General features: G+C 40.9%; 2 protein-coding genes across 5 annotated transcripts; both read left to right on the forward strand.

Annotated features, from left to right (window-relative positions):
- The first annotated feature begins 3037 nt into the window (after nucleotides 1-3037).
- On the forward strand, nucleotides 3038-11515 carry LOC131234428 (proline-rich receptor-like protein kinase PERK9). 4 transcript variants are annotated; one of them, XM_058231289.1, is made up of 10 exons: nucleotides 3038-3142; nucleotides 3263-3324; nucleotides 3434-5311; nucleotides 5975-6388; nucleotides 7003-7107; nucleotides 7237-7307; nucleotides 7822-7898; nucleotides 8436-8583; nucleotides 8735-8806; nucleotides 10632-10765. In XM_058231289.1, exons 3-9 carry the CDS (start codon nucleotides 4159-4161, stop codon nucleotides 8774-8776), a joined length of 2010 nt encoding a protein of 669 aa, XP_058087272.1. In that variant the 5' UTR covers nucleotides 3038-3142; nucleotides 3263-3324; nucleotides 3434-4158; the 3' UTR covers nucleotides 8777-8806; nucleotides 10632-10765. The 4 variants fall into 4 exon arrangements, with proteins under 4 accessions (XP_058087272.1, XP_058087269.1, XP_058087270.1 ...); XM_058231286.1 differs by lacking the exon at nucleotides 8735-8806 and adding an exon at nucleotides 11182-11515 and having other exon boundaries at nucleotides 3044-3142; nucleotides 10632-10793; XM_058231287.1 differs by lacking the exon at nucleotides 8735-8806 and adding an exon at nucleotides 11182-11515 and having other exon boundaries at nucleotides 3044-3142; nucleotides 3627-5311; nucleotides 10632-10793.
- A 4794-nt stretch (nucleotides 11516-16309) lies between these two features.
- On the forward strand, nucleotides 16310-17318 carry LOC131235114 (uncharacterized). The gene has a single exon (XM_058232243.1). The coding sequence runs from the start codon at nucleotides 16310-16312 to the stop codon at nucleotides 17132-17134; it is 825 nt and encodes a 274-aa protein (XP_058088226.1). The 3' UTR covers nucleotides 17135-17318.
- Nucleotides 17319-21676: the final 4358 nt, after the last annotated feature.

Consider the following 21676-nt stretch of genomic DNA (forward strand, 5'->3'; position numbering starts at 1 on the left):
TATAATCGATGAATTTTGAAACAGAAAGATATTATAATGGATGAATGTGATGAATGTTGTAGTAGATGAATGTTAAAATGGATTAATGTTCGTAATTGTCATAACTCTATATGAGTTGTAGATCTCATGAAAATGGTTATAACTTTCTTATTACATGTCTGATTTATATGATCTTATACTCATTAGAAAAGCTATTCGATGAACTTTCAAATCACTTTAGAATTACCTCATTTTGACATCATTTGATTACTCAAAAGTGGGCCTAAAGTTCATTATAATATTATCGAATGATATATACAAATAGATGAACTTTGGGCCAACTTTTAGACAATAAAATTGTATCCAAATGAGGTGATTTTAAAAATATTTAAAATTTCATCAAATTACCTTTCTAACAAGTATAATATCTCCCAAATCAAACATATAACGAGAGAGTTATGATCATTTTCGTGAGACCGGTGACTTATAGTAATTTTGGGCCCAATTTTAGGCAATCAATTGGTATAAAAAGGAGGTGATTTTAAATTTATTTGAAGTTTTAGCATTGTATCTTTCCAACAAGTACAAGATCGTCCAAATCGAACATATAACGAAAAAGTTATAACTGTTTTTGTTAGATTAATGATTCATAGTATGTACCGACAATCCACAGTCCTTAATGAAATTTAGACATACTTTCGGGTAATTAAATAGTATCCAAATGAGATGAATATATATCCATTTGAAAATTTATTAAATTACCTTTTCCAAGGAGTATGAGATCGCCCAAATTAAACATGTAACAAGAGAATTATGATCGTTTTCGTCGAATCGGTGATCCATAATGCATATTGGTGATACACAGTGAAGATCGCTGATATTAACTATGAATCGTCAATATTCAGTGAGAATTGCCGATATTAACCGTAGTTCGCCAATATTCACTATGGATCGATGATACTCATGGCAAATTGTTGATATTCACTATGGATCATTAATACACACTCTAAATCGCTGATTCAACAAAAATAGTTTTTTTTTTTTTTTAAACACATGCACACATACACCCCCATACACTCATGCCGTAGTGGGATTTCACCACATATGGATGCTCGAACCCTTGACTGGGTGTTGAAACTCCTGAGAGTTTACCACTGGAGCAAGAGTAAGGATCCATCCCATGAAAATAGTTATAACTCCATCAATACATGTCTGATTTGGGCGATTTAGTACTAATTGGAAATGTAATTTGATAAAATTTCAATTGAATTTGGAATTAACTCATTGGGACACCATTTGATTGCTCGAAAGTGGGCCCAAAGTTACTGTGGGTCTCCGATACTCATTGTGGATCACAAATTTCATGAAAATTGTCATAACTTACTTGTTACATGTTTAATTTGGGTGATCTTGTACTTGTTTGGAATTACCTTATTTGGATACTATTTTCTATTACAATATTCATTCATTTTAATATTTGTTACATTTATCTATTACAATATTATTCCATTATAAAATTTATCTATTACAACATTCTTCAATTGAAAAAACTCATCAATTATAACATTCTTCCACAACCTCATACCTTTCACAATCTTTCACTATATATTCATATTCAAATAAAAAAATAACTACGAAGGAAAACATTGTACCCTCTTTCATTTCACAAACTCCCACCATTGATACCTAGAAACAATAAGAAACATCACATGCAAAAGAACTCACATTTAGTTGACATAACTTCTAAGTTGGAGATTGTGGCCGAAGAACTTTAAAAAACTCTCTCTTTTTTTTTTTCTTTTTTTTTTTGTGAAACTTCATTAGAAATTGGCTAGAGTTTTTCATCATCGTCAGGGAGGGCAATATTCGTCTATAAAACTAATAATTGTTGAAGATGCTTCGACTATTTGTGCAGTTCCATCTTAGGAAAAAAAATGAAAAAGAAAGAAGAAAAAGGTCAAAAGGCCTTCCCACATGGGGGCCTCACCTTTTGAACCCATGTGAGACCCTGTGTAGGGCCCACTGAATTGTCTTGAAGCAAATCTAATCTGTCTGCATGAAAGAAGTTTTAATTTCATGTCATTTGTTAAAGTTTGAGAAAAAAATTCATCATGGATGAACCACATCAAAGAAAATAGTTCAAAAGCAATGCATAATGTTAATGCAGTTATAGGGAACAAATAACTCTAAATTTTTTTAAATGACCTTACTGTCAGTTCACAGTTGTAAGATAAAATTGAATTGATTAAGTTAGAGGATGGATGACCCCGAATTGTTGATTTAGTGGGGCCATGCCTCGATTCTTAAAAAGATTTCTCGATTTCGATAAAAAGCTACCACCATGCAAGAGACAGCTAGTAGATGAACATTTTTATACTGAAAAAAGCTAAATAGTACCTGGAGGCTTGAAATAATAATGACTTAACATGGTGAGGTCATTACGTTAAAAAATGATAATTGAATGCTATTTTAATTAATAACACATCAAAGAGAATGTAACGAATATAAAACGCCGAATAATATGATATAACAAAGGACTATAGTGATTTATACACATGCATCCATTCAATCTACATGAGGTGCGCATACGTTATAATCCAAACCGCCCAAATTCTCCCGAAGTAGTATAGCCAACAATCAAATCTACTTTGCCATCATAGCCGCGCACGATAGATAAAACTGTAGAAGTGCACGAATCCGTAGTAGATCTTGCATGTATGTTCTTCAATCCAAGCAGTAAAAATCATGGGGCCCACTAAGAATTGGGGAAAATCTTGTAAATCATACTGATTGGGCTACTGTAACGATCCAATCAATGGACATTTCCTTGTTAAATCAGTACTACGAGCCCCATCTGCAAATTTCATTTTGATAGCAGTCACGTATTGAATGGTTAGGATTTCCAATCACCATGAAGTGTCATGTCGTATCCACCGTGATCTTTCGATTTGGACGGTTCAGATTGAGTTACGTACTGCCACGTGTACATCGTTAGGAGTGCGTGTATTAAGATCTACCGTACTCTTTTTTAAATATGCGCTGACAATGAGCTGAGACTCATTCTCTCGTGGGGGCTGATTTTAAAATCTTAAAAAAAAAAAAAGAGCTCCGAAATGCAGCCAACCCAACGGCATCTCCACCGTTTGATTGTGATTTGATGATGGTATGATTGATTTGTCTTACTCATGCATTGGAGAATTCCTTTATGTGAGTTGCTCTCACGTTTTCGTTGAATGATTTCAGATTCAGATATAGTTTCTTTTGCATTTTTCTTACTATTCAGATGTTGAAGAAGAAGAAACTTCTTCCACAGCTCAAAGGGATGTAAGATATGGAGAGAGAAAGGTGAGTTCTTTTAATGTCGTGGGCTTTCTCTAATGCGATTTTTCTGTATTGGGTATGCTGCATTTGCTCAGAAAAGTGTGAATTTTGGAATTTTTTCTGTATATTTCAGGTGTTTGGGTAATTGGGTTTTGTTTAGAAACGTGTTTGGTGAATTGAATTTTGCTCAGAATTGATTTTGGTTTGCTTAGAGAAGTGTCTAGTGAATTGGATTTTGCTCAGAATCTATTTTGGTGAGCTGACTTTTCTGTACTGAAGAGAGTTTGTTGAGTTGGGTTTTGATTAGAAGAGATTCTTTGAATCAGGTTTTGTTCATAATGGCGCTTGGTGATTTGGGTTTTGATTGAAGGACTTCTTGCTACTGGGATTTTGCTCAGGAGAGATTCGGTTGGATTGCGTTTCTTTCACAAAGGCGTTTGGCGCGATTTGATTTTATTTTTTTTTTGGAAGGGAATTTTGTGATTTGGATTTTGATCAGAAGAGAATTTAGTGGTTTGGGTTTTGCTTAGGGAGGGATTTGGTGATTTGGTTCTTGCTTGGGAAAGAATTTGGTGAATTGGGTTTTGTTAAAAGAAGTGTGTTTTGATTTGGGTTTTTCTCAAGAAAGTTCCAGTTTTGGATTAGGGCGAGGAAATTTTGGAGATTTGGGGTGTTTTGGTCAGGAAAGTTTGGAGAGTTGGGTTTGACTCAAGAGGAATTTGGTGACTAATTCTGCTCAAGGAAGTTTTGGTTTTCACCTTTTGCTGGATGCTCGGTGATTTCGAGTTTTGATCAGTGAAGTTTGCCGAATTTCGTTTTGGCTGATTTGGTTTTCGGTGAGGGGCGAATTGGGTGAAGATGTCTGCTTCATCTCCTTCTCCTACATCTTCTCCTTCAGTAGTTCCACCCCCTTTGGCTACTCCACAACCACCTTCCTCGCTTTCTCCTCCACAATCTCAACCCACTCCGAGTTCCAATCAACCTTTGCCTTCAAATTCTTCCAATCCTTCCCCATCACTGCCCGCTAAATCCCCTCCCCCCTCCTCGTCTTCTTCACCACCAATCTCTCTATCCACCCCACCTCCTCCTCGTCCCGCTTCAACTCCTCCAGCTTCTCCACCTGTACAGTCCTCGCCTCCACCTCTTGTTCTTTCCCCGCCTCCAATTCCAGCTTCACCCCCTCCTGCATCTCCTCCAGTTTCAGCTTCCCCACCGCCTCCAACACGATCGCCCGCTCCACCTCCTGCCAATCCCCCTCCTGTAGTTTCCCCCCCTCCCTCATCACCTCCTCCACCTCCTCGAACAGTCTCACCTTCACCACCACTTATCTCACCTCCTCCTCAAGCAGTCTCACCTTCACCACCACTTATCTCACCTCCTCCTCAAGCGGTCTCACCTTCACCACCACTTATCTCACCTCCTCCTCAAGCGGTCTCACCTTCACCACCACTTATCTCACCTCCTCCTCAAGCGGTCTCACCTTCACCACCACTTATCTCACCCCCTCCTGTCACCATTCCTCCACCATCACCCGCCAATTCTCCACCTCCGCCTTCAGCAAAGCCACCCAAAAATTCATCTCCACCTTCTGTCCTACCATCCCCTGCCCCTTCTAGTTCTCATTTAACACCTCCGCCTACACTCAGAAATGAACCACAGCCTGTGCCTCCTCCTCCTACTCCTCCAGGCAATTCTTCTGCTCGCGGAACTCCTCCAACTCTACCCTTACCCCCGCCCATCATGCCAGGGAATGCCGATACTCCAGTTAGTCGTACTCCCACAAAATCATCCAATAACCCAGATGTTAGTGGAGTGCCAGGAAATGCAAATTCCTCGAGGAGTGGTGGGATTAATACAGGAGCTGCTGTGGCAATTGGTTTGGGAGTAGGTTTTATTGTGCTTAGTGTCATTGGTTTAGCTGTATGGTTGGTCACGAGGAGAAATAAAAAGGTGGCTGGATTCGGTGGTGGCTATGTTAACGCTACACCACTCCGCTCTTCCTATAAGTCAGGTAATTTCTTTCTTTCTTTCTTTCTTTCTTCTTCTTCTTCTTTTTCTTTTTAGGTTTCTTTAGTTTTTTCTTCTCTTGTCAGATTATTCATACTTTCCATTTGTATTTTGAAATGCTATGTTTTTCAACCTACAACATACAGTTGATCACTACCGTGCACCATTGAATCATAACAAGCCTTTCTTGAGTAAGGAAGTATACAATGTGAGAATGATTGCTTGGAGTTATAAGCTTTTCATGTAGGGCCTATCTTTTGGTGGTCCAAATCATTCATATTGTGGGCACCATGGTGGGTGGGAGATATCCCACAAATCTCCCCCAGCTGATCGTCCTAACCATCTGATTGCACCCCTGTTAAATGTGGTCTATTGGTTGTAATTTTCCACTTTCATCAAATGTCTAGGATTGTATTATGGGCGATATGTTCGGGCATTCATCCCATGATGGGGCCTACCAGATGAATGGCGCAGATTACTGAATGGTATACCATCCTGTATGACTGCCTGGTGAGAGAAAAAGAAAGAAAGAAACAACACATTTCTCTTTGATGAAGCATCATATTATAGCTCTAGTTTGAGGAAGCCTGCTATACTGTCTTGAAATTTTTTTTTGCTCATTTTTGGCCATTGATGGAAACTAATGGGCCTTACTTTCTGTATTCAGAGTCGCCACATTCAAAGCCTCCTTCTTCAGCTCCTCTTGTAGGAAATGGCTCCAGCAGCAGTGGATTACCATATTCACCACCTGAGCCAGATGGATTAGGCAATTCAAGATCGTGGTTCACATTTGAAGAGCTAATAGAGGCCACAAATGGGTTTTCAGAGCAGAATCTTTTGGGTGAAGGTGGATTTGGTTCTGTATATAAAGGTTCCCTGCCAGATGGAAGAGAAGTGGCTGTGAAACAGCTAAAAGTTGGTGGCGGGCAGGGAGACCGAGAGTTCAGAGCAGAAGTAGAGATTATTAGTCGCGTGCACCATCGCCATTTGGTTTCGCTAGTGGGATACTGCATATCTGAGCATCAAAGATTGCTTGTTTATGAGTACGTCCCAAACAACACGCTTTATTATCATCTTCATGGTAAGAAATATTTTTAGATTTAGTGAAGTTTTCTACACACTTCAATCAGTAATTCTCTCGCATGGTTGCACATCCCTTTTCTACTCTTGATTACAACTGAAGCTACGGTTATTTAAGGGCCGTTTGGATGCTTCCCCAGTGCACAAATTGTCCAATTGGGCATGTGGGCTGCGCACAAAAAACCAATGGATGGTCCCACCCATCACTCTTTTTGCATTGTCTGCTCTAACTCATAAATGGATGAAATTAACTTGTATCTAAATCCACCTATGAATTGAGTGGTTGGCAAATGTGGCCCTTGAGAAGGTGTGTTACTCCAAACCAGCTCTAAGGGCCCATTTGGATGCACTTCTCAAAAAGGGTTTTCCAGAAAAGGGGGTTTGAGGCCTACTTTTCATGTTGACTCGACTCATTTTCGCTGAGTCTTCGTTTTAGCGCCTATTTTGTTGAGCGGGGAGATGAGACCAGGGTTTGCAAAGTGCATCCAAACTCATAACATCAACCGCCATTTGGATGAAGATGGTGTTTTGGCCTCGAAAACACCCCTTTGGAGGTGCGTCCAGACAGGCCCCAAGGCACAAGTTGGATTTTGCAGTCTATAAACGTACCCATAGTGCATATGGATTTTGCAGGGCAAGGAAGTCCAGCTATGGAGTGGGCCACCCGGCTTAAGGTTGCTGCTGGTGCAGCTCGTGGAATAGCATACCTACATGAAGACTGTAAGTTCTCTTTCTTTGTGTTTTATAGTTAGTCTGTACTTCTCCCCATTTTACAATCATCTCATTACCCCATTTTATCACGTACTGATGTGTTACTTTTCACTTCTCTTTTTTGGTTGCACTTATCAGGCCATCCTCGAATTATACACAGGGATATAAAGTCATCAAACATTCTTTTAGATAACAATTTTGATGCTCAGGTACAACTAATATCTTGAAAACTGTGTTCAATCGATAATTTTGCCTTAAGGCTGTTTGTGGTGAAGGATGCAGGGATTTGTGAAATCCACAGATTTCATATCTCCCTTGTTTTTGTTTGGGATTTGCTAAATCCAAGGATTTCCCAAATCTGCACCTTCATAAATCCATGTATATGGGGCAAATCCCAAACCCCCAAAGGACTTGGCAAATTCTCCAAATGAGAATGAAAAACGAAAAAGAAAAAGAAAAAGTAATTCCTTTGCTATGAATGCTCTACCATTGTAATAAATGCTCTCTAAATCCATGGGTTTATAGTTTGATTCCCCAATAGTGGACTTTGGAATTTGCCAAAATCATATCAATGCAAATCCATGAATTTGACATGCGCATGGTCTACGAAGTTCACATTCTCATTTCCTTGATACCAAACAGTGCCTTACAATTCCAACATCTAGATTTCTCATTGCTAAATAATTTAAGCTTCTAACATGGAAATCTTTCATCGTTCAATAGGTTTCAGATTTCGGGCTTGCAAAGTTAGCTTTGGATTCTTTCACACATGTAACTACACGAGTAATGGGAACCTTTGGGTAGGAGATCAGTACTTAACTCAGAAGTTGGCTAATTTTGAGTAGAAAGATTTTGTGAACATCGCCCTTGCAAGAGACATGCTTTGAAGATTTGTATGAAGGCAGAATGAAGAGGAGATTCATTGCTCACGTGGCAGCATGAATGTGCAAGATTTGGGCTGTTCATCAGGGGGTGGGGGCACCATGAATACCCTATGTACCAAAACATCAGGCCAATCCATTCTTCGGGTGGGGTACATGTGTATGTTTAGACATTGGTCACTTTTCCCCAACCATCCAGTTCTCTCATACATGTGGCCCACCTGATTGCTTTAATTAGCCTGATTTTAGCCCTGCATGTTCATGGTGGGGCTGACCTGATTAATGGCCTGGAGCTTGCACATGTTCTGCATTGGCATGTTTATGCAATTTGTCTCTTGAATCTACCTTGCCGCAAATCTCTCTAACATTTCTCACTTTGCAGTGGATTCTTCTGGAAAGGATGAATTAGTATGTTATGGTGCTTTCAAAGTCTGATAAACAGTATTGGCTTTCCAGGTATTTGGCTCCGGAGTATGCATCAAGTGGAAAGTTGACTGAAAAATCTGACGTTTACTCTTTTGGGGTTGTGCTTTTGGAACTGGTTACTGGGCGCAAGCCTGTCGATACATCTCAACCCTTGGGAGATGAAAGTCTGGTTGAATGGGTAAGCTCTATTGCCTAACAATGGATGGTGGTGTTTGGAACACTCTAGGAATGTGGGTGGGCGGACTTCCATCCATTGCCTGAAATGAGAATGCAATTATTGGTCCAAAGTATTATTAATGTATTCATATTCTTGGGCCCTTCTTTTGCAGGGAGAGCATTTCCCACACCCTATCATTCCCCACTTTGATTAATGTGCCAAACCCTGTACTCCGTGAAATGAGGCCAGTTTGGGACTCATTCCCTATCATTCTATATATATATATATATTCAAGGATTATGCTCTAGAATTCATCCTTTTGCGGTGCTAGAAAACCCGATAAGGGCCTGTTGGGATGCACTTACTCAAAAGGGTATTTCCGAAAAAAGGGAATTTCAAGCCTGCTTTTTCAGTTAACCTGGCAAAAACCGGTTGGATAGGTTTTGCCAAGTCGGTGGTTTAGCACCTATTTGGTCAAGTGGGAGAGGAGACAAGGGTTTGCAAAGTGCGTCCAAATGCACAGCAACCACCATTTGGATCAAAATGGTGTGTAGACCCTAAAAGTCTCCTTTGGAGGGTGAGTCTAGTTGGGGCCCTAAGGGCCTTCCACCTTTGCCAGGAGGAGCATTGATAAACCCGAAACCTGTTTCTTGAAACTACCAAAAAGATAGTCTTGTTTGTACAGTAAATAGAACAAAGGATTCCTTTGAAACTAGAGATGAAACAAAAAATATAGGTTCATATGGTATAATTCTTAGTTGTAAGAGCCTTTTATGTGGGTGCCCCTCTAGTGAAGAATTGCTTTTCCGACTCATGATCTTGCTCCTGCTTCCTAGCCTTTTATACTTGATGGCATTTTGAATAAAACATGCGTTTTCACACTCTCACACCTGAATCTGTTGTTGCTTTCACACTCCCAGACCTGAATCTGTTGTTGCTTCTTTCATTCATCGTGCAACTATATGTTAGATTTTTTGTTTGAAGAAGAGACTATAAATTAGGATTATCAATGGGCCAGGTTAGCCCATCAGCCTTTCGGTTATGGCCCACTTTAGGTTGGCCTTGGATGAAATATTAAGCGCACGGGTGGAACCTGGGCTTAAAATTTAAGGCCCTTTATTAATCTGGCTAGGATCAGGCTGTCTAAGAGTGTGATGGCATGACCTGTTTAGGGTTTCAAGGCCATTGCATGGTGGGCACACCCAATGCACATCCCAAATCTTGCACAAAAGTGGGTGACTGCCTGACTTGGCTTAGGCTTAGGCTTAGGCTCAGGCTTGTTTCTTTAGGCCCTTACCAGCCCCAGGCTGGGCTTCAAGCTTAGGTTTCACTTTGCAGGCAAGGCTTCAGGCTTAGGTTTTGCTTTGCAGGCAGGGCCCAGCCCGTTGACAGCCTAATGTAAATGTTGTAATAGAGAAAGATACTCAATCGTGAAAATATCATGGTTTAAGACTTGGATGAGTCCGAGTCGACTCAACTTCGGTACTGCCCAATCCACGGTGTGCCGTAATGGCCATTATGTAACAGTAACAGTGCCAACCGTTACATGTTACAGGGTCATAATAGGTGTAACAGCTGTTACGGAAAAAAAGACCCGTATCGGTCCGCTATGGCCCCTGAAATGGCCCATTATGGGGCTGATATAGGTTTTTTATTTTTATTTTTTTTCAAAAAAGAGAAAAAAGAAAAGAAAAGAGAGAGATTGTAATGGTCGTTAGAGCCTGTATCATAATGGTAACGGTGGTGGCCATTACAGCCACCATTACTGTTAGGGCACACCTTAGACTGATCCAGTTTGATACCATGAGTTGCCCCCTTGAGTCATTCCTGACCCCCCGGACTCAACTTGAGACCGAATGGGTTGATCCAAGTTACTGTGTCTAAAAACCATTGGAAATATTATCCCAAGCTAGGAAGGGTGGACCCCTTTGCAGGGAATTTGTCCCTGCTGATTCAATACACTCCCGTTTTCCTTATTTCAATGAAATTGGTGTTATCTATCCAAAAGACGGGTACAATCCTCACCAAAGAGATCAATTGCAGACTTAGCAAAAAATTCCTTCTCACAGGCTCGACCATTGCTGTGTCATGCACTTGATAATGGAGACTTTGAAGGTTTAGTTGATCCAAGGCTTGAAAAGAACTACATTGAAAGTGAGATGTTTCGGATGATTGAGGCAGCTGCCGCATGCGTGAGGCATTCAGCCACAAAGAGACCGAGAATGGGTCAGGTAATTTTCATAACGCACTCAAACTTTCTTCGGATTAGGGAAGAAAGTACTGTTTATTTTGTTGAGGAAATATAGAATGCTGTATTAATGGTCATCCAAAGCGTTCGTAAGGTGGGCCTCATGGTGGATGTGTATACCCCCAAAAGCATCCCCCTGGACCCCCTCTGATGATCTAAACCATCTGATTCGGAACAATGGGAGATGTGGACTATTTTTGTAATTGTCCATTTTCATTGAATGACTAGGATCATCGGGTGGGGCCAATATTAGAGGATGACCCATCCCATGATGATTTCCAACCATGTCAATGGCTTATGTTACTGAAAGGGGGTCCCATGCATACTGTTTAAAAACACCATTCATGTAAGTTGGCTTCCTATGCATTCAGGTGGTGAGAGCTCTGGATGGTATATCGGAATCTGGGAATCTGAGCAACGGCCTCACACCAGGTCAAAGCGAACTGTTTATTTCAGCACAACACTCGGCAGAAATCAGATTGTTCCAGAGGATGGCATTTGGGGGTGAGGATTTCAGCACCGATTTCAGCCAGACTAGCTGGAGAACTGAGAGGGAATTGTAACCAGGTTCCGTTAGCTCTTTTTACAGTGTTTCCATATTATTTCTGTAATTTTATGTTTCCTTAATTAATTGGGATGCTTTTACTGGTGAATTTTTCCCCCTTTATATTCTTTATAGAGGTGTCAATAAAACTTGCTTTTTCATTTTCTTTTCCAATGCCCAAAGCTTTGTTCTAAAATCCAGTGAGTTTACTGGAATCACTGCTGAGTGAACTTGATGAGGTTTTGAGTTGACTCACTTGGAAACTCACTCGTGTGTGACTTGGTCCTGAGGAGACAAGACTTGTTGAATTGGCTCGTGTGTGCGACTTGGTCCTGAGGAGACAAGACTTATTGAATTGGCTTGCAGACTCGATTGGCTTAGTGGGAGTCATTAGAAGTGGCATGGGTCCGGTTGGCCCACTGGTCAAGTGGCCTGACCTGCTTTTGGGATGGGTTTGGGCCATGCTAAATGAGTAATGGGTAGGGCCTGCTAGAGATTTAAACCATTTAAGTAAATGAGTGAGCCTTGGGTTGAACCATACTTGATCCGACCTGCCTGTATAGTTTATCAACGGGCTGGGCCAGATGATCCAACCCGAACTAAAACCTGATACAAAATAAGGAAGAAAAGTATAAATGATTCTTTTTATGTGCATATCCACTACTTGGGCTAGATTGTGCATTAGCCTCGTATTCCATTCTTAAACTTGACAATTGGGTTCTGGTGGGTTGGGTTGGGTTGGTTCGGGTCGGGTCGGGTCAGTTGAGCCCGACCCATTTACAATTAAATGGGTCGAGTTAGGCTTGGGTCAGGTTTGATGAATTTTAAGTGGGTTGGGTTGGATTTGGGATAGAATTCTTCGTCCATTCGGTAAATGGGTTTGGACTTGGGCTGATCCTGACCCAGCTTGAACTTGACCCATTGCCACCTCTACAAGTCATGGTGACTCAAGCTGAGACATTCACATGGTGAAATGTTTTTTTAATATGAGTCAATAGGAGTGTGAATTTCGATTTACAACCTTAACTAAGTAAGAAAGCAAACTTCCCTATCAAAGAAACCATGAGCTGTGGACTTGTTCATTTTTGCTATTTTATATATTTTAGCTTAAATTAATTTTAATATTTATTGATATATATTTACATCATTAGAGTAGGTAAGTATAATCTTGTTATATCTATGGAGTCTCTCCCATATTAGATTACCTTGAATCTTAGGCCATCTCCTAAGATACACTCCCGTATTTCTCATGTATGCATGTGGGTTTTATTATATATGAATGAAAAACACTGTAGTTTTCACCTTGTAGTCTCTATGGTTAACATGATATTAGAACTATGGTTCTGATCTATTAGAGCCTTGATTCGGACCTTTGATTGATCTAGATCTCACATCCTTTGTTATGCTCGTCATCAATCTGTCCCTGCCATCACTGGAACCAGCTGCTGCAAGAATCATCAAAAGATCTGTCACCTCATCTCCGTTCATCTGATTCGGCAGCTCCGAATCACATATCTGTGTCTGACAGTGTAGCATTGCCTACCTTCAGCATCTTTGCCGTATCCCTGCTAGGATCTAGATCCCCCAGAATCACCAGGGCCCATGTACTCATATCTCAGCTGCCATCATTGTTTTTGTCACTCCCATTGTTGGTAACTGCTATCTGATTTTGAACCCATTGTTGCAATTGTCAGTTCAAATTGCAATTATTTATGCTTGCCACTCATGCTACCCAACGCTACTCGTCACTGCTCGGTCTTCATCACCGTGGAAGTTTTTCTTTATTTATGAATAAATATCTTTTCTTTTCAAACTCGAAGTTGTTCTCTCAAAGTTTGAGATGGCTTGTTAGAATAGTCTCTGCAATTAACATATATATTTTAAATTTAGATATTAAATTCCGATTCGATTCAAGTAAAGATAGCTGAATCTTCAAGTCAACTTGTCGCAGCTAAACACCCAAGTCTGATTTTCCGGGTTTTTGGAGTACGGGATGGGAACACGATGTTCTATCCAATCAACTGCCCATGGTATCAGCCAATGTATAGGTTTGGCTTGCTAAGGGAGTGGATTGGCCTGATTTTCATGTCAGGTAATCTCCATTGCAGGTCCCACCTATTGCATGGATCAGATGTCTCATGTCCTAGTCACATGACACTAGAGCAGTAAATAAAGGGACATTATGTGTAAGCTCACATACATGGTTGTATGATCATTTCTCAAAAGGAGCCCTTGTATTACAAATGATTTAAATACACACACACACACACACCTTCTCTTTTAGAAGGCATTTTTTTTTTAAAAAAAAAAAAGAGGAAAAACTAAGATGCATTTTCCGTAAAAATCCCTATTTTAGATTCTTTGGCCGAATTTTGGAGGGATTCTTGGTTCGGGCTCTAGACATGTGGGGCCACCTTATCAACCATGTCTATAGTGGACGGACTGTGCAGTGAGACGCTCAACACTGAAGACTCTGTGGGGCCCACTGTGATGTATATATGTTCTATCCACGCTAGCCATACGTTTTTCCAGCTCATTTTTAGGGCAAGAGACAAAATTGACGTATGTCAAAGCTCAATATGTACCCCACCGTAGGAAACGGTGGGAATTTGAATGCCTACCGTTGAAAACTTATTGCAGGCCACGGAAGTTCTGGGTCAAGCAGATATTGTGTTTTCCCTTCATCCAGGTCTGTGTGACCTTACGAACGGTTTGGATGACAAATAAACATCACTGTGGGCCCTAGGAAGGTTTCAACGGCGGATGTCATTGTCCATACTGTTTTGGGTAGTATGGTCCGCCTGAGCTTTGTCTGTGGTCATGACCTAAAATGAGCTGGAAAAACGGATGGACGGCATGGATAAAATACATACATCATGGTGAGGTCCAGAGAGTCTTCACACGACGGTAATGGGTGGTGAGTGCCTCACTGCATGATCCGCGTCCGTCTAAGAGTACAGACCACCTTATTGTCTACCTTGTACACATGCAACACACGAATCCAGACCGTCAGCTCTGATGAGAGATTCTGAATACTGACCGATCCGATGGTCCTGATCGCCTGATCAAGTGGACCTTTTATGGACTATTGCTTGTAGCTGATCTCCTCTTCACTATCCTAAAGCATGATCTCGGTGTAATTGGTAGTTTGTGGCCCATTTTTTTATTTATGTGGGAATGTTTACGTATGGATGGTGAAGATTGTTCCACTATGTGCTCTGTAATGATCCTAACCATTGAATTGTATCTGACAAATGGATGGTCAATACTAAAATGGTCAGCTACCTAAATTCATCAAGCTGATTAAATTACTGATCAGTTTGGGAATCCTGAGTCGACCTTCGGTTTAATGCAAGCCTGGAATGGGATCAATTTGGGAAAGATTAAGTCTGCTATCGGGCGTATGGCTATTATCGCAATTTGGTGGGCTGTCTGGGAGGAAATGATCGATGCTTTAATGATGTCTCTTCGACCGCCGCGGTGGTGGGGTCCAGGGCTAAAAGATTAGTAATAAAATGGGCTTCTATTGTAAACGACCTTAAGTCTTTTGATTTTAGCTTCCTAGGCTTCTAAGGGCCTCCCTGCTACCTCAGCAGCTGTGTCCCTTTTCTTTTTCCCTTGTTGTTTCTTCCTTGCTCTTTTCTGGTTTTAATGAATTTTCTAGTTGCTTCTAAAAAAAAATTTACTGATCAGATGAGTTTCAGTCAATGATCCATCCACAGTGGGGCTCATGATTTGGATGGTTGGGATTGCCCGCATATATTCCCATGTGGACGCACGTACTGTAGATGATACATATCACAACTGAAAGGAATTGTGATGAACATTCTCTCAAACCAACCCCCAAAGGAACTGAAATATTTTCATGGTGAGGAAATGTTCAGGTCCATCTCAATGGACCTTAGGGTTACCGTCCATTGATCACATACGGCCAATGTGTCATTGCATACTCAATCTGATCCACTGAAAAGGTACACCCCATGTCGAAGATCGACCAGTGAAAAGAATAGATTGATCCGCTAATCAGATGGGCCACATGTGTAAATTCAGTTAATCCATCAGTACATTTTTCTTTACACTGCTGCCCACCTGATGAATGGGCCAACATGCATTTTGCACCCATTGGTCTTCTGGGTGACCTGTTGGCTTTTCACTCAATGGATCTGATTCAATAGAACCTGGCCCACTATGAGTTTTCATTAGTGGTGGGAGATCTTTCTTTGAAGATAAAGGTCCACCACACTCAAAAGGCTTCTAATGATCAGACAAACCTTAGAGATTGATTTTGTATGTGAAAGAAAGGAATGTAAAAAAAGCAGACATTGCCTTTTCTTTTCTTAGAATCCCAAGAATCTCGACAGCCATTTTCTTTGAACAAATTTACTTTGAAGGTTAAACCTTCATAATATCACAACCATTCATTCAGTGGACCCCACTTTGGATAGTCAATCCGTGCTGCCGATTTACCACCCTCTAGGCCCCACTGGTGCTTGCAAATTGGATTGTTAAACTAGAATCTATTAATCAGATTACCACGATTATATGATCAGTGTAAATTTTCGCATTAGGGGGCCCGCTAGATAAACATCTCATGTCAACTATGTTTGAAAATTGTGTTGGATATAACGAAACATAAAAAATAAAATAAGATTTTCAGAAACGGCTCACCCTGGCTGATTTTAAACCCACCTGTAAAGTGTACTAACTAGCGCCACTACAACAACACTGCCTAAGCCCAACTGCGTGCGCAATCCGATCATTTTAATTTCCAAACCTTCAAGTAAAAATACTACACAAACATCTTCATATAAACCACAATTTTCTTCTTTTCATTTCCGACGTGGGACAAAAGCATATACCGCACTTTTCGATTTAAAATTCTCAAAAAGAGTTTTGGCAGCAAAATCCCAGAATTTTGAATATTTGGTTTTTTCCACAAATCTCAACAAACGAGGATGGGCTCAATGAACGGTGGAGATTCCATGATGACCACAAAGCAACCCACATGGTACAAGTCACACACTACCCCATTTGAAGTTTTCTCCATCATGCTTCATGTTGCAACTTTCCCATGCCTTCCCAAGAAAAGAAGAGTTCTCTTACTTGAAGAAACGTCTCTCACACCTTCATCAAACACCTTCTCCATCACCAATGCCGTCATCATCTTCACCGTTAAAACTTCAATCGGACTTTATGGGGTTTTTGCCAGACATCAGATGATGAATCAATCCAAATCACCATTCCGACGGGAGCTCCATTTGACCGGTTTTAGAAACCGTTCATTTTGGACGGAAAACGGGCGGCGAACGTACAACCTGAAGAAAGTGGGCCATTTATCCGTCATCATGGAGGATTTGAGTCCACTCGCTGCGGATTGCGTGGTCATATGTTGTTGTGGGCCATGTTTGATCATGCAAATCACTGTTCTTCTATTCCTAAGACTTCCTTACAAATTAGCAAGGAAGTCCAAGGAACTTGTGCTGAAGAAACTTCACAAGCGAGAGAAAGTGGTTGAGATCACACGAGCAGGTGAATCATGGAGACAAGATTACTTAGAAATTGAAATCGAATGCGGTGGGCCTTTCGACTCCTGCCGTGGTCACATGTGTGGTGTGATGGACGTTGATGATGTGCGGTTCGGATTACCGGAATGCGGCTACAAGTGTGCAATATTGGAGGCTGATAAGGTGTGGGAGGAATTATCCGATATTGGTGAATTTGGGTTCGGTAGCTTCTGGCGTAGGAAGGAACAGATCCAAAGGTGGCCCCACTTAGTATGATCAAGTGGGCCATTTGAGAATGATCAAGGGATGACACGCTTCCTTTTCTTTTACTTTCGGTGCTTGCACCAACCCATTGTACTTGAACTTTCACATGCAACAAAGATCGTGTTTCCAAGCCCTGTGCCTATGGGACGTCCGAGGCGTGCCTAAGTGGGCCACACTCACATCTAGCCTGCTTGATGAGAACAAGTAGAGGTTTTCTCCCTCCTGATCTTCATGGTGGGACCCACCTTATGGATGGCTCGGATGGGGAGCGGATTGGGTACTAATTTCACAGGGACTTAGCTAGAGAGGAAGGTCCTGTCAGGGGATCTGTGGGGGCCACCTTGATGTATATATTTTATCCACGCCGTTCATACATTTTAACATATCATTTTAAGCTATGAGCCCAAAAAAGGAGGAAGATTGAAGGTTCAAGTGGACCACACCACAGGAAGAAGTGGGGATTGACGTTGAAAACTTCCTAGGGCCTACCGTGATGTTTATTTTCCATCCAACCTGTTCATAAGGTCACATAGAGTAGTACGAAGTGAAAACATAAATATCGGCTTGATCGAAAACTTTTGTGGCCCTCGGGTAGTTTTGAACGGTAATATGTCAATTCCCACTGCTTCCTGTGGTGTGGTCGACTTGAGCCTTCAATCTGACTCATTTTTGGGCTAACGGCCTAAAATGATGTTTCAAAATGGATGGACGTGTGGTTAAAACATATACATCAAGGTGAGCTCCACATCTTCCCTGACAGTACCGTCCATCTCTAACTAGGTCCGGCGCGGGTCCGAGGATGTGAGACTCCCTACTCACCAAGGCCCACCTTGATGTATGTATTTCGTATCCACACCACTGTTCATCTGCTTTTGCATATCGTTTTAAAGCATTATCCCAAAAATGAAGCAGATCCAATTTATCGAGTGGACCGTAACATTGATTGAACACCGTACCATCAAGGGTGCATCTTAATCTGTCTGTAGTGTTTATTATGTGGACCGATCAGTTGATGAGGTCAAGTGAGTATGAACTCGTCGTATATTTACTAATCATACTGACTGCAGGTGAGATATTTGGACTTGTGCCTTATATGAGTACTCCATCGCACCTTGTACTTTTCACCTTTTACACCCTATAGTCTATGGCCTATTGGCCATTAAGAATTGATTCTGTATATAGAATCTATGGCTCTTAAAAGGTGGATGAATTTTCACTTCATATAAACAATGCAAAAGGCATCATGTCCTCGAGCATGTATCAAATTAAGGTTCTAATGATTTTTCTCTCACTATTCCTAGCTATATTCTTAAGTATCATATTAATTATTTTGCCTAGCATCTTGCTTATATTGATTTTCATCTTTAGTCACCTGCTCAGTTGGCTTTACTTGCATTGGCAATCTCTCCGTCCCACTATGTATATTCGATTACCTTGTCGCAGTGTGTCTTAAGCATTGATGTCTCAATAAGGATAAGAAATTGTATTTTAAAGCTTGTAGTCATTGACACATTTTTCATACTTAATAAAGATGCACTTGTTATACTTTGAATTCAACTTCAACCTTTGTCCACTCTGCACATGGACATATGTTGGACACTTGTATATTCTCATACCTAAGTAAACAACATCCTCGCTTGTTCAGACTTCATATACAATCTTAGAGTCTAACGTTGTAGATGATGATTGATTTACTATATAGTATGTTATATTCACCGCTTTAACTTAGAAAAGCTTTTAAGTAGCCCCGCATGTAATGACAAACTTCTCATCCTCTCAAGTATAGTTTTGCTTATCCTTTATATCATCCCATTCTGATACGAGGTTTTTAAAATTGAGAAATGCTTTAATCTTTGAACATTTTCATGAATTATGTATATTTGCACTCCGTATTATTGTCTTACTTGAGATACCTAACATATTTCCTTGTTTGCTTCTCTATTTTTACCTTCTATTGATTTAGCTTGATGAACACTGTGAACACCTCAAGCTTGCACTTTATGAAGTAGATCCAAACCTTCTTTGAGTAGTCATCTTTGAAGGTCATGAAGAATTGTACCCCTCCCCTAGAGTTTTAAACCCGACACATGGGCTTGACGCTCTAGCCCAAGCTCAACCAGGGCAGGCTATGCCCGAGAGCCTATTAAATTAGACCTACCCATTGATGACCCTAAGTAAGGCCATGATTAACCAATCTAGACTATTGACTTATTAGGTCTCACATTTTATGTTTGGACAGGTATGATGGCTGATTACTCCTTTCTATTATAAAGATAAAGAAATCTAATGAATTTGTAATATTCCAAACAATTTTCACAGTGGTTCCTTAACTGTGGGGCCCACCGTGATGTATGTGCCTTATATGCATGCTTTTGACAGCTCATTTTAGAGCATGATCTAAAAAATGAGGACATAATTTCAGGTGGACCACACCGTAGAAAATAGTGGTGATTGATCATTAAAAACTTCTTGGGGCGTTGAGGTTTTGGATCAAGCTGATATTTGTGGGGTCCATTTATCCTGGTCTTTTTGAACTTATGGATGGCAAATAAACATACCCGCACCCACAAGGACGTTTTTAATGGTGTATTCAATTACAATCGTTTCTTGTGGTGTGGTCCACCTAAGATTTGGATCTGCTTCATATTTGGGATCATGCCCTAAAAAGAGCTGTCAAAATGGATGGACGGCATGGATGCAAGGAACATACATCACTGTGGGCCCCACTGTCAGGGATGCACCGAAGGCGTGTCCCTTCACTTATGGCCACCAATGACGCAATAAAGGTTGAAATTCAACGACAACAAAAAAAAAGTCCTAATATTTGTGGCCGGGATCTTACGATCTGAAAGATTCCTGGGCCCCCTCTATCCAGGAAAAGATGCGGCTCCAACTTGCCAACGTTGGAAAGTGGAAACACGTATATATATATGCTCCGCAGTATTAGGGAAAGTATTTGTCAATCCAAACCGTTGATCATATGTCTGACATGGTGGATCAACAACCCACTAGAGGATGCAAATAGACGGCCAAGAAAAAAAGAACTTCCTGCATAAAAACAAGACCGCACGGGTGGACCAGGCCACATAAAGCAGGGGTGACAATGATCCCACCGTTGAAACCTCTAGGGCCCACTGTTTTCAGTGATGGGTATTCAATCCCAAATGTTTCCTGAAAATGATATTTCAAAATGGATTAGCGGCTTGGATAAAACACATATATCATGGTGGGCCCCACAAAGCCCCTGAGCTAGATACTAGTAGAGGTAGTATCCAGGTCCGTAGCCCTTACCACGATGTATGTGTTTCATCCACAGTATCCATCCATGTTTCCCAATATCAATTTTGTGGCATGAGCCAAAAAAATAATGCAAATTGAACCTCAGGTGGATCACACCATAGTGATTGAACTTCCACTGTTACAAACTTATACTGGCGATGAAAATCTTGGATCATGCTGATATTTGTGTTTTCCCTTATCCATGTTTGTATACGTTATACAGGTTAGATGGCAAATAAAAATTATAATGGGCCCTAGGGAGTTTTTAATGGTGAGTGTTCAATCCCACTGTTTTCTTATGGTGTGGTCCATTTGAGAGGTTAATCTACCTAATTTTTGGGCCCATTTACTGAAATGATACTGAAAAAAAGATAAACCCTGTCATAAAAAAACAAACATCATGGTGGAGCCCATAGAGCACCCACCAACAGCCACCTCACCCTTGGCAGCGTAGGCAATCCGCATCCATTAAAGTGGACCATCTCATCTAGGGCTGTACATGGACTGAGTTAGCTCGATTAGCTCGCCCGACTCGACTCGAAAAATCTCGATTCGACTCAGTTCGAAACTAAGTTTGATTCGAGTCGAGCTAATTTTTTTAGCTCGAAAAAATTTCGAACCTAGTTCGAGATTGCCCGAGCTCAACTCAACTTGGATTGAACCCCAACTTGAATTAAACTTGGATAAGACCAATTGGGTGACTTGTTTACTTTGATATTGATGTTACTCACCTAGTGTTTGATTAAATGACTCAACGAAGTGTCGACGGGTGGCAAAGAGGGTATGTATATGAAACAAATACCAATTTTTCTTAATCATGATGTTACTTACAAGGTGTTTGATGAAATATCTATAAAATCGTTGCTGCTGGCTTACATTAAGTAAGAATTTGAATGTGCAATTCATGTGTTTGTGAAAATGTTGTATAAGTGAACTAGGCTCAATCTTACCTCGAATTGGCCGCGAACTGAGTTGAATTGGCTACTTAGGCTCAAGGATTGAGCCGAGCTGAGTCGAGCTATGACGAACTCGACTGGTTCGACTGTGTACACCTCTAGACTCTCATCCGGTGGATTCTGATTCCGCAGTGACCCCTCCGGTAACTAGCTCGGTGCTTGTCCAAGCTCTGTGGTCCCCACATGTACGTGTTTGACCTAAGCCTCCCTCCATTGTTTCGGCTCATTTTAAAAGCATTCAGTAGAGAACGACGCATATCCAAATTTCAAGTGGACCACATATCAAAGGAAGGTGTACCTGATGGTCGGCGTGGATTGC

Source organism: Magnolia sinica, chromosome 19, assembly GCF_029962835.1.
Source record: "Magnolia sinica isolate HGM2019 chromosome 19, MsV1, whole genome shotgun sequence".
NCBI classification, from domain to species: Eukaryota; Viridiplantae; Streptophyta; class Magnoliopsida; order Magnoliales; family Magnoliaceae; genus Magnolia; species Magnolia sinica.

Bases quoted from the DNA above. Each gene is read 5' to 3' on its own strand.
- LOC131234428 (XM_058231286.1), top strand. From the start codon at position 4,159: ATGTCTGCTTCATCTCCTTCTCCTACATCTTCTCCTTCAGTAGTTCCA. The intron at 7,108-7,236 runs GTAAGTTCTCTT...TGCACTTATCAG, and splicing joins AGCATACCTACATGAAGACT to GCCATCCTCGAATTATACAC. The intron at 7,308-7,821 runs GTACAACTAATA...ATCGTTCAATAG, and splicing joins ATAACAATTTTGATGCTCAG to GTTTCAGATTTCGGGCTTGC.
- LOC131235114 (XM_058232243.1), top strand. From the start codon at position 16,310: ATGGGCTCAATGAACGGTGGAGATTCCATGATGACCACAAAGCAACCC.